Genomic DNA, 13,372 nt, shown 5'->3' with positions numbered 1-13,372 from the left:
GTCTAAATATTTAGTGAAACCGCCAATGGTCGAGCCTACAACATCATTACGATATCAACATTGAAGTATTTGGTAACATTTTTTGTGATATTTTACTTTCTCTAACTGTGATTAGTGTTCCAGCTCACCCAGGCTTAGCTGACCCGATGTCATTCATCGCCGTGGGAACATGCTCATACAAACTGAGGAGGCTCCGTTCTTTAACGTGTTCATTTAAAGCATTAAAACCTAAAGTATGGAAACAACCACAACAGATCGGTTTTACACAAATGAGACATAACGTATTCATTATTAAACTCAAGTATTGCTTATTGGCGGGTTTTGTTTTGCTGTGTTTTGTAGCGAAGCTAACATGCTTTAAACGTAGGCCTCCCGCACAGACGTGAAAGTGCTATATTGTTTATTCTGTGAATAATTGTTAACAGTGAAAGTTACGAAAATTACGTTCCCATACAACTAATTATTTGATTGAAATATTCACTTGCAGTTTCAAGTGAATATTTGCTTGATGATGATAATGATGATGTAGATGCTGTTTATGTCATCAGGATGGCCGAGTGGTTAAGGCGTTGGACTTAAGATCCAATGGGCATCAGCCCTCGTGGGTTCAAACCCCACTCCTGGTAAAGGTTCATTGTGATATATTAGTGTTGTTCTAGCAGCAAAGAGTGAAGTTATTTCTACTTTAGCAGAGAATGAAGCCGGCAAGTTGGCAACAAAACTACTTACAACCGTTAATAATTCATTCAGTGCCGCGGTAACACGTACAAACTCAGCTGCCTGTTGTCACCAAGACATCAGATTATCTTTGTACCACAAAAACTGTGTTAACTGTGTCCAAAAATGGCCTTTCTCTCTCTGCAAAGTCCCAAGTAGATTTTCAGTTTCATTGCGTCCCTGTCAAAACTTACACAGCTCTTATTTTCTTTATATATTTCTTTATTACATCCTGGATCCTGCATAATCTCTACTGGAGGTAGAAGTTGAGGAGATTAGTAAAATGAACATTGATGTTTTCTGCTTGAGGATGATTGTTCCCATAATGCAATTATTATTGTTTAAACCTCAGCTGTGTTTTTATAAATTGCCATTTCCACTGATTAGATTGGACTGATGATGACTTCTGGCTGAAACGCGTTAGTTTTGTGCACATAATAAATAAGACCTTTAAATGTGATTGCCGTTGTTTTGTTTCTATTAATGTCTGTTTGAAGCATAAGCGTAAACAATCTACGGATAGGTTGACATAATTTGTGTTTATGGCATCTAAAATATGTAAAATTATTCCCCCAGTGTCAGTTTGTATACGTAGAATGAACTGCATTAAATGGCTGGGCGAGGTCTTTGCAGTTGCAGCGTGGCTGTAGATGGAAGGTGCCATATGCTGGTGTGAAGCCTGATCGGATTCTCTCATTCTGTGCTATTAATTATGTGTCAAAGCAATGCTAATTAAACTAGGAGAGGAGAGCTCCTGCCATGTCCTTACCTGAGAATGAAGCCACATGTTGGCAACAAAACTACTTACAACCGTGAATAATTAATTCAGTGCCGTGGTAACGCGAACAAACTGAGCTGGCTGTTGTCACCAAGACATCCTCAACTCTTCAGCATCATCAGATTATCTTTGTACCACAAAAACTGTGTTAATGATGAATATTACTGTCCAAGGCCTCTCCCTCTGCAAAGTCCCAAGTAGATTTTCAGTGCGTCCCTGTCACACAGTTCTTATCTTCTTTATATATTTCTTTATTACATCCTGGCATAATCTCTACGAGTCTTAACTGGAGGTAGAAGTTGAGCGGATTAGTAAAATGAACATTGACGTTTTCAGCTTGAGGATGATTGTTCGTGCTCTGCAGCAAAAACAAGCCTCATTATCCTGCTGACTGCTACCTGCTCTGAATGGCTGAACGAGTCGGCTCGGCTCACACTGAGCAGCACTGAACTCTGGGTCTGTGGGGCTTACAGAGCTCTGAAGTGCAGGACCTTCGGTTCACTGCTGTTTGTGGAGGTGATGGATGGAGCTCATCGGTATTCAGGGTCTCCGGCTCCGTCGTGGACTCTGTGGCACTTTGTTATTCAGCGAAACAGTAAAGAAGTGGACAATGCAGGTGAATGAGCTGTGGCCTCCCTCTCTGTCTCTCCTGTGCCAGGTACAAGTCTACCTATCACGTCAGTCGTGATTAATCGTGCTTGACAGCGCCAAGGCCCCGGGACTCCAAAGATTCTTTTACTGACTTTTTACTGCCGTCAGATTCTCAGTTTATTCCCCCCGAATGATAGAAGTGACACTTGTGGATGAATAGATGGACTGCAGGAGAGGTGTGTCGCTTTCTCTCCCTTTAAATCCTCCTCAGGTACAAGAAACTATTACAAATGAATTTAATGGGAGGATATTTTATTGAGATTAAAAACCTGCTCTTCTCAGTGAAGTTCTGCATTACACTTCTTTTCTTTTTTTCACCTGAGGAAGTAATGGGGTCTCATTTTGGCCCAGTTATTTTCTACCACAGTAGATTTAAGACAGCTTCATCCCTTCCTATGTTCTGTTACAGGCTGAGACGTCTACTTATCAATCACCTCTTCAACTATATTTTCTCCGGCATCTGAAGTGGTCTCATCATGAAGCATTATTTGTCATAATAACTTTTCTAGAGTCAAAGAAATGGCTTTTTCTGCTGAAATAGCTCTGACATCTTGAACCCCTTACTGTTGGTTTCAAACAATGCTACTTAGTCAGAAATGTCAACTTCTTTCTTCTGTTCATCTGGACGCCTCAAAGGTAAATGCCAGGGGAACCTCTTTAAGTTCACCCTTGTTTAGACGTTGAGTCTGACAGAAACAGAAAGGAGGAGCGTTTTGTTTTCCAGTTTGTGCCGAGGGTGAAGCTGCAGTGGTTTAATATTCATGGAGATCTCTGTCTCACACAGCCGGGGTCGGTGTCGAGGTTCAGTGGCTGCAGAGTCCAGCAGGTATTCAACATTTAGCTCCATTTCCCTCTGAGTCGTCCGTGTTTGTGCTTCACTGGTCACAATGTCAGGACGGCTCTTAAATGCCAAAGCTCAGCTGAGAGAAACCGGCCCGGTGTTTTCAAAGTGCTCCTCTCTCTCTCTGTCTCTCTCTCTGTCTCTCTCTCTCTCTCTCTGTCTCTCTCTCTGTCTCTCTCTCTGTCTCTCTGTCTCTCTCTCTGTCTCTCTGTCTCTCTCTCTGTCTCTCTCTCTCTCTCTCTCTCTCTCTCTCTCTCTCTCTCTCTCTCTCTCTCTCTCTGTCTCTCTCTCTCTCTCTCTCTCGTGTTACCTCAGCGAGGCTGTGCTCTCCACACACAGGATCTCCTCAGAGATTACAGCACTCTGCGTTGGAGAGCCGTCTCTCTCATTTCACCTCTTCAGACGACTGTAATTCACCTGCTTTTCACGCTGAGGGCTCTCCCACCACCCACAGCAGCAAGTGTGAAAGCCTGCAGGGATAAAGACTATCAGCAGGAGCCTCAGAGGACCAAAGAGCTGGAGGCCTTCTGACGACTGTTGAGTAGCTGGACCGCCTCTAAAGCAGTGGAATTAAATATGTATGAAGCTCAAAACCACTCTATTACTAATGATAGAAATCCTAAAGACCGACTATAAAGAGCCACTGTGAGGCTCAGTCTGTGTAATGTGACTGTACATCAGGACTCTTTATGATCACTGCTGTAACAAACTCTCCTAAATGGACTTCAGACTCAATACCAGATCATTTCATCATCAAAGAGAAACTTCTCAGAGCCACAGTGTCACCGAGGCAAAGCTGGAGGCTTTCTGGTGTTTTTTAATCAGCTGGACTGAATATTCATAGAATTAAACCTCTCCGTGTGCATATATAAACCTCTAAAGGCTCTAAGTGTAGCGTTTTAACACAAAGCATTAACAACTACACTGGCCCGCTCTCACCAAATGGCTTATGAATGTTGCGTGCAATAAGAACGCCTTTCTTGTACTGACTGCAGCCACTATGATACATAGCGATGTTTAGCACGTTTATGTGCACTAAAAGCACCTGCTGCTGGCACGGCTTTGTCAACAAAGCAAGGCGGAGCACTGATATCGACGCATAAAAAGGAAAGGTGGCTCCATTTTCTGAAGTAGATTTTTCTCCACCATATTTTCAGCTCTTGGTTATTTTTTGCTTCAATAATACTTTTGTATCAGAAATCCATTGTACCAGGAGTGGGGGTCGAACCCACGAGGGCTAATGCCCATTGGATCTTAAGTCCAACGCCTTAACCTCTCGGCCATCCTGGTGTCATGCAATAAAATATTATTACTATAAAAAAAAAAAACAATGAACAAGTGAAACACAGGCGTTACAATTTGATCTTAACGTGTTGTCTAATAGGACTAGTTTGCAAAGTTGCTATAGTAAAGTAATGCTATATTATAATGCATATAAAGTAATGCTATATTATCCTCCCAAGAAAAATGACGACATCAGTCATGTGCCCCAAAAAGATGTGTTTATCAATAACCCGATATCGGCCTTTTAACTAAATATGAACTCGAGATAAATAATGCAGCATTGTTGTGAAATCTGTGTCTCTTTAAATGGAGCGTTATTGCTGTTTTCAAAAGTGAAATCATCAGGCTGTGGTGGATATCGAGAGGCAGATGAAGACCTTGTGCTGAAGTGCCGTACACTAATGCTGACAGAGTAATCGAAGCTAAAAGCCTCGTTGTCAGAGTTGTGGGCTCGGATCGGACCACAGCATGAATCATAATAATTGTCTCTTATCTCAGCGTTGGAGAACAACATCCATTAACAGAGAGGCTTTAGATGGAGGCAGCGTTCGTTTGGCTTTAGCTCAGAGTTCGGAGCTCGAGGGGGAGAAGATGTGAATATTTATTGAGCCGACGTTCATGAATCTGTGTGAATGTACGTGTGGCACACAATCACACCACAGCCTGCGTTTGCTGTGTGTTAATTTATTGTTGACTCCACTGTTTCTCCAAACGATGAATGAAATCGTTATTGCTGCAGTGCCTCATTAGAAGATACATTCTTGACTAGATTTATTCAAATGTATTTTAATCTAAAAATAATTAAGAGACTATGTGAACATTATGGGATAGGTAGGAGGTCTTAATATCATTCATTATTTTAATAGGACCCTCGACCAAGTTAAAATTGCAACACTCTCAAGATAGCTGTATTGAATTGGGATAATTTAGCATTTTCAGATGTTTGCAAATCTACACACCTGTACATCTATCATGTACACTGTACATGATAGATGTACAGTGTACATGATAGATGTACACTGTACGACGACGAATAACTGATGGATAATTGAGAATTATACATTTTGGCGGAGCGCTTCTATTTTAACCTGCACAGCTTTTCCAGCCTTTACGGCACTCGTTCAGCAGTCCAGGAAATACACCGACCAATCACATACGTTGTAAATCATCTCACGTGACGCTACTCAGCCAATCGAATATCTGCAATCTGAAACGCATCGTTCGTGAGCCGAGTGAGATTTGTACACAGTCACGGGAGACGGAGAGAAGGCGAGAAGTAAGTCGGATAATTTTACATGACGTGCTCTAAAAAGATACGTGGACCACGAAAACAGAGCTTTTAACAAAGAATGGACGAACTCTTATTTGTTCATTCTTCCTGCTGGCGCTACTAAACGACTCGTATGTTCAGATACCGCGGCCATTATTAAATGCGCCGATGTGAAACGCCACCACGAGACCAAACACACATCTTTAGACCAAACACTCCAGTCTGAACTGAGGGCAAGATGTTGAAATGTGTAGAGATTGTTTATTATAAAGTTCACTGAGACAGTTATGATGTGAAATGGATTTAACAAAAGAGAAGAAAGTTCACTCCAGCCACACTTTCCTTTTTTCCTTTTCATACATTTTTCTAAAATCAAGCAATTTCTGATGCAAGCTTTTCAAAGATTCATTTTTGTGTATTTTATTTTTAGATGGATCCCTTATTTTACTTGAAATGAGAGAACAACATTTATTTATGTATTTCTATGTATTATTTATAATCCATCCAGTTAAATTTGAAAACGTAATTATATATTAGATTTTAAAATGTAATTGATGTGTACTTTCTTTATTTGATTTGACCGTTGTTGACTACACAGAGACTTTGTTACTACTACTAGGCTTCTTGAATATATATATGACACTAAATAGCGCAAGTTAGATATTATTGTAATGTTCCGGGATTTTTGCACGAGGAGATTTTCTCAATCTGGACCTTTCGGAATTTTAATCGAATACCCCTGATGTACAGTGTGTTCATTGGATTTATTGGATGCAAAGAAAAGCCAATTAAAAGGATAATTATTGCGATGCATATAATAAATGATGTATTTACTGCAGCCAGTTATCCAGAAAGAATTAAAGTGTGAAACGTTGAAGGTTTCTTCTGACAACACTGATTCGTCTCCATCAGGATCCAGCCAGTCAGGACGCCATTCATCTCCACTACACGACACGATTACTACATTCATTCATCCACATTATTACACTGTTCATTCATCTAATATGGCGCCATTACAGCGTAAAGACCTGTTTCCACCTGGGGACCATTAAAAACCTGCTTCTCAATGATTAGACTCCACTCTGCCACTCACGTGCTCATATTCACAGACTCAACAGGAACAAAGACGACGCTGGGAAAACCTTTTGTTTTGGATATGAAGGCATTTGAAGGCATTTGCATGATGTTAATTTAGTAAATTATGATCCATTTAGATAAGATTAAGATTAAAGTTCTGGTGGAAAAAAAAAAAAGATGGCGATGACCAAAATGCTTAACTCGAGGCTTCAAAACAGCAGTCCACAAACCAAAGGGTGATGCCCGAGGATTTCGTCCACTTCTTATTTACAGAACATGGTTACAGTGCCATGTGACTATAGCATATATTATCACATATATTATTGATTATCATGAACAGCCAATTAAGGTTTTCTTCATTTCCATCTTGTTTCCTCGAGTGAAAACACAAAACATCCTGTTTGGGCTTTCCCTGTCAGTTCACTTGAACTTTGAGAAGCAGAGTTTAGAAAACATTGGATTTTCAAATAGATAAGTGTGAAGCTCTGACCATGTGTGCTTCTTTTGTCTTTGTGATTGGTTGACAGAGGTGTGTGACAGCACGTTGGTGTCCAATCTGCCGCCGTCGTCCTTCAGAAGTTCCTCACAGCTGTCCAGCAGTCACGCGCCGGGCTTCGCCAAACTCAACAGGAGAGACGGTAAGGAAGACAGATTGGATTATAGACTGGAGAATGTGTCATGAGTGGACACTAAACACTGGATTTTACAGGATGTTTTGGCTGAATATTAGACTGCAACGTTGACCTTGCGTGACAAGACTGTATTCTGTTGCAACTATGGTTGAAGTGCAGTTGATTTATAGGTTCAAACAGTTAATAATATTGGCTCGTGTCATTTGCAATAATAAGATCTTTCTTGGATCAGAATAATTTCTAAAAGACAAGACAAAATAAAAGCAGGAACAAGAAATAGCTGCATTGCCCCGACTTTATTCTCTGTAGATGCTGTTTGTATGGAATTGATATGCTAGAAGGATAAGTGTGAATGTTTGTCCGCCCAACATAAACCCCAGCAGGGAGTCCTGTGCTGGATGCCGTTGTGAGGCTCTGACAAAGTGAAGATCATGGTTTGTTGTGGAGCGTTCTGCAGGGAAGGGGCTCGACTGCTTTATCCCGACATCAAAGCCCAGAATCAGCTGGGAGGGTGAGGTGGGTTTAATCTGGATCTGAATGATTTTCACCACCTGCGAAACTAAAAGGAAGCAGAGCCTGCAGAGCACGGCTCAGTCCTCAGTTCACTCGATGGTTGAGACTTTAAGTGAACATTGTTTTTGCAGCTGAATGTGCTTGTATGCTCACTTTCTTTGCTGATGTGTACATGCAACAACCAGGCTCTGGAAAGCTTTTAAATAGTATCATCAGCTGATCTGAGAGGGCGCACAGGCTCATAAGGCTCTGAAATAGGGGCCTGGTTATTTAAAGCTTTGAAGGTCCACAATAACATTTTAAAATCAATGCACAACTGGGAGCAAATGTAGAGCGGGCAGAATCAGAGTTATATGATCCTGTTTTCTTGAACCAGTACTAGTAGCTGCTGCATTTTGGAAGGTGGTGAAGGGAAGTCTGGGTAACACGTGTTCACAGGTTATCACAGTAATCAAGACGAGAAGAAAATAAAGACATGGACACCCCTGTGTAAATCTTTAAAAGATAAAAAGCATCATATTTTTTAAATGAACTTGATTTGAAAGAAGCGTGACTGAACAACCGTCTTTACTTTAGCATCAACACAGAGGCCAGAGTCCAATAAACACAAACTTCTTGCAGATGACTTAATATAAAGTGATTGGATGACAGACTATCTGACTGACAGAGGTGCGTGTTGCAAACAAAGTCATATTATGATGCTTAAAGCTGCACGAATGAGCAAATTGTATTTTGTTGTCGTTTGCATGTTATCTAAAAACAGTAATAACCAAACCACAGGGAGTAACCAGCCAACTGTGTAGTTGAAGTGGAACATTTTAGCATCTTTCAGATCATTGATTTGGTTTTACAACCGTCAGATGATGTGTTGATTCCCTTTTACTGCTCTCAGCCTTATTTACAACTGGATGCTACCTGCCCAGATCCAACCAGCAGACTGTTAGCAGCTGGTGAACACATTAATAACAATCATCACGTCAACATGAGACAATGCAGGGAGCTGCTGCTGAGGGCATCATAACACAGGTTCACTCATTACTTTACCGCTGCCGTTTTTTAAAACTCGTTGGTAGATGAGGAGAGCTGTTTGAGTCACATATCCTCCCCAGCTGCATTAACGGTGCAAAGCTCGAACGGTTCCAGCTGTTTGCTGAGGAAATCGGTGAATAAATGAACGTCCCCGTCTCATCTTTATTTCCCGCCGCTGACGCTAATTCTCTGCCTCCTCCGGTCGCTCTCTCCGAGGAGCAGCTTTGCTTTTTAGTTCATTTACTCACTAAATGAACAGGTTATCAGAGCCCTGCTATGCCACCTACAAGATAAATGCAGGTATTTTGTCCATGGGCTTTATAATCCTAGATAACAATGGAATGTATTTAAAATGTAATAATTCACTTTAGCGGTTTGTAGAACCAGGAAATGTATCTCATGGTGACTGATGTTGTTTACGCTTTCTGTTTTCTCCTTCGGTGCGTTCAAAACGTGGCAAAACACTCTCGATTAGGACTAAAGGCCTTTACATACCGGTGGGAATTTTCTTTTTTATGTGTGTGATCACTATGTTTTTTCAAACTGTTTTTGTCAGGAACACTTTCACACAAGACGCAAAAAGAGCGACACGATTTTTTTATGGAGCGAGGTCTATTTTCGGAGCTTTCGCACAGCAAATAAAGACATCAACTCATCACGTTGTGCAGAATGGGCTGAATTGTGCCTATATATATTCTTATCAACTTATTATTACTCCAACCTTGATGAAGGCAGCACAGACCAGATCCACTCCTTCCATTTTCATCTTTTACAATAAAAGCCTGAGGCAAAAATATGATTGCAGTTGGGTATTTTTCATTTTTGTGTCCATTATCTGTGCAGCTGGTGATAACAGACTAAAACGGCATCACTGATTAAAACAAATTATGGTATTGTGTTTTTTTATTGTTTAGTAGAATAACATATTTTGTGTTGAAGGCTATTGCGGCCACTGGCAGTGATGCATCAGTCACATTGTTGGTGTAATATTCGTGACACCATACCGGTAGGAGGACAGGAACCCTGTCACTATAACATATTCTCAACTCCAACTACGGGACGACGTATCAATATGCGCTCATTCCATGTATAGTGTCTTTTTAAAATAAATGTCCGTCTTCACAGGAAATAAGGTTTAGGAAAAGAGCTTGGTTGGCTTTAAATTTTTAGCCACTAACGTCACTTCCGAGTGACTCACGACTCTCGTGTGAATATGACTCTACTTCTCACTTAATTTATTCCCTCAGTAAACGTTGTAAGCATGAGTTTATGGTCTCAATCTCTAGTCTTCTTCAATAAAGCGTCATGTTCATTTCCTAAACTATGGTCACATTTAGAGTACAATTGACAATAAAGCAGAGTATGCTTTAGGGCGGGGCTCCTTGGTGATTGACAGGTAGCTGCCATGAGCCATATTCGCAGTTCAAATAATGTCACTTATTCAAGATGGCGGTGGCCAAAATGCCAAACTCAAGGCTTCAAAACCGCAGTCCACAAACCAATGGGTGACGTCCCGATGAGTCCATCACCTCGATCTCGACATTCATGCACGGCATGAGCCCAATCCCCACTCTATTCTTTTAAAAGATGTTAACTCGCTCAATCTTTCTCAACGTGAATCAGAGATGTTGTTTTCTTCATCTGGCGCCGGTGATCCATAGCCAGTTGATACAGTCTTTGTTGAGGCCTACAGTGTGGCATGGTTTAACGGATTATGGCGTGCTTTAACAGGCAAAGGCTTCAGCTCAGAAAGTCCACAAATACCCTCTGTGAGGTTCTTTATTGCCACACACACACACAAAAAAACGATGCTTATCACACAAAGCTCAGCGGTGATAAATGTGTCTGTCGCTCTAAAGCATGCATGGAGATTATCTTTTATACGGAGCAGTTTCTTTTGAAAGGTGGCACACTCAATATTTTGCTCATGCACATCACTGTTACATCTGGTGCCGGGATTGAAGATCTCTGGAAGGTGGCTGATTGGAGATAAATGTCTCTTTCACCAAGAAGCTGCTGGATGATTGACTCACTATGTCGGGCTTCCCACCGCTCTGTTTCGATCCTCAGTGCGTCTTATTCTTCATTTTCATTTCCCATTTACACCTTTTATCTTTGATTTCTCGCCCATCCGACTGTCTTCCTTGCTTTAAATTACAATCTTTTAAATGCTCTTCTGCATTGACTTTGTTCTGTTGTAATAATTACTTTCACTTCCTCCGCTGACTAATTTAGCCAGCTCCGTCTTACTGTTTTATTGTTTTGTCGGGCAACAGTGACAGTCAGTGATGCTGTTGCAATTGTGTTGGAATCAAATTTAAAAGCAATTATTGTGCCACAGTAATCATTTTGCATCTAACTAGATTGACCCACTAGGTTGTGTGAATGGATTGCCAACTAATTGATTTCCATGTGCATGTTCAGTTTGTATTTAATTGTAAAGTTCCAGTGTTACACTTGAGACTCCAATCGAAATATGTTTGCCTGAAGGAGACATCCGATGCTTTCCAGCCCCCCATTAGGCTGTCTGTCCGTCTGACATGTTATCAGGTTGCTGAAATTACCATCCAGGCTTGGTATTCTCATGCAAATTACGAGCTCTCACTCCAAGTATATAACAGTCTGCCTGTTACATGTCTCCCTTCTGTTCACTACCCGCCTCTCATGGTGACGGCTCGCCTCTTCCTCTGCCTGTCCGGCCTTTTCCATTGCGCTTGACTCTTAATTTCGCTCACGTCTTTTTCTCTTTGCATGTTCCCGTCTGTCCTCCGTACCCATCAGGTGGAATATCGGTGCATTATTGATGATTCAGCAGTCCTTTCTTTACTCTATCCATCCATCTTGTCCTTATAGTGAAGCTGGTGTCCGGAGCGGACTCGCGTCAAGCTTGGTTTCCCTTCAACGGTAGAGCAGAATGAGCGCTGTGCAGCCTGACCGGCTCTTATCCTCACCTGTGACATACACTACCTGTACTGCTCCAATAACAAGAGGAAGACAAATTGAGTTGGTTTCGGGTGTCAGAGCCCTTACCGGTGAAGTGGATTACTGAAGTATCAGACGAGAAGGGAGCAGTCAACCCACCTCAAGTTACGTTGTAGTTTTTGTTTTGTGAAACAGAATTGGCCCTTCATCTTTCAAGATAAATTGAAAGTATAGCGTTATATCAGACTGTATATCACTGTTTTCAACATCTTCCCATTTAAGGCCCACTTTTGATTGTAAATTAGGGTAAAACAACATAACATGGCAAAAAAGAAGACAAAAATAACGGCTCAATTCACATCAGCTGTAATGACTAAAATAAATATACTGCTTACCCTCACCCATCACTGCCTGCCACTACAAATCAAAATTGTTTATATTCATATTTCCTCATCACACACGCTGGAGCTTTCTACTGTTCTAGGGTTGCCTCCCACATCCCCTTTTCAATCCATGTAATGTCACTGCATCCGTGGGAACGCGCCTCTACCTGATGATGCAACGTGATTGACGTGGATATTCAAAACGTAACTGAGCATTGAAATGGTGCTTTGTTCGAATCACTGTTTTATACTTGTGAAGATAGTATAAAAAGGCAACAAATTCTGACAGGATAGACGTTGGAGGGCTGATCACAGACAGGCAGAGGAACGTACAGCGATGCTGACAGAGGGGTGAAAGTGAAAGCTCCTGGTATATTTACACCGGGACTTAATGAGGGAAGTAAACACGTGTGTGTTTCAATGAGGAAATGCTGAGAACAGCTGTGCAGGTGTGCTGGTGACAGGCTCCGACAAGATCTAGAAAGATCCATAATGGATGCTGGAGCTGGAGGCAAGAGAGGAGACAGAATAGGACAGAGAGGCAGGTGTCATCATGACAACCGCATCGCCATGGTGGCTCCCCGTGAAGGCTATGATGCTCTGACACACAATTATACACCATGTCAGGCTTAGGTATCCAAGTGGTTAAAAGTGCTTTCCTTCCATAGCTCTAAAAGTACAAATAATAACATTATTTTGTTTGTATTTGTCTGTGTGGTTAAGTCAAATGTACAGATATGCACAACAGGCTCACAGACACAGTCTCGACATTCAAATAAAAACAATTTCATCCCGGATACAGCACGGCTCTCAAACCGTTTTGCGGTCAGAAAGATTTTCTTATTATGATTTGACAGTTTCCATTTGCTAGTCGAGCAAAGCTTCTCAACATCCATCGCACAGATTGCCCCACCATTGGGGCAGTTGGGATTGGTTCAGCCCATGACATTGGGGTTTGTAGTTCTCGTTGGCTGGCAGAGCCGTGATGTCACACTTCTGACCGTCATTAACACATTTCTCAGCGGCTGGTTGAAGTGGGTTCCTTGACGGACACAAGGGACAGAAGGAAAACAGGGAGATCTATTTGATTTATAGTGACAGCCGTGTCGGAAAGTGTTCAGACCGCCAGCCATCACTTCCCTTCTGGTTCAATTATATCTGTCAGGGTGGACACAGTAAATCTGTGTAACGCCGCTCTGTCTCCGAGCTGTTTCCTTCCGATTCCCTCTTTTTCTCTCCCAGTCTAATCTTCATGAGTAAAGGTCAGAGTGTCTG

At 41.6% G+C, this 13,372-nt stretch overlaps 1 protein-coding gene across 1 annotated transcript in view; it reads left to right on the top strand.

The window, feature by feature from the left end:
• Positions 1–13,372, top strand: part of LOC306706582 (contactin-associated protein-like 4) — a gene marked incomplete at its 5' end in the record, with an annotated part of 81,383 nt that overhangs the window by 16,398 nt on the left and 51,613 nt on the right. The window contains one exon of the mRNA XM_079173713.1: positions 7,146–7,256. Within this exon, the coding sequence (XP_079029839.1) occupies positions 7,146–7,256 (111 nt within the window). The remainder of the gene's footprint in view (positions 1–7,145; positions 7,257–13,372) is intronic.

Source organism: Pholis gunnellus, assembly GCF_910591455.1.
Source record: "Pholis gunnellus genome assembly, chromosome: 14".
In the NCBI taxonomy this organism is placed as follows: domain Eukaryota; kingdom Metazoa; phylum Chordata; class Actinopteri; order Perciformes; family Pholidae; genus Pholis; species Pholis gunnellus.
This window is presented reverse-complemented; position numbering and strand designations above follow the sequence as displayed.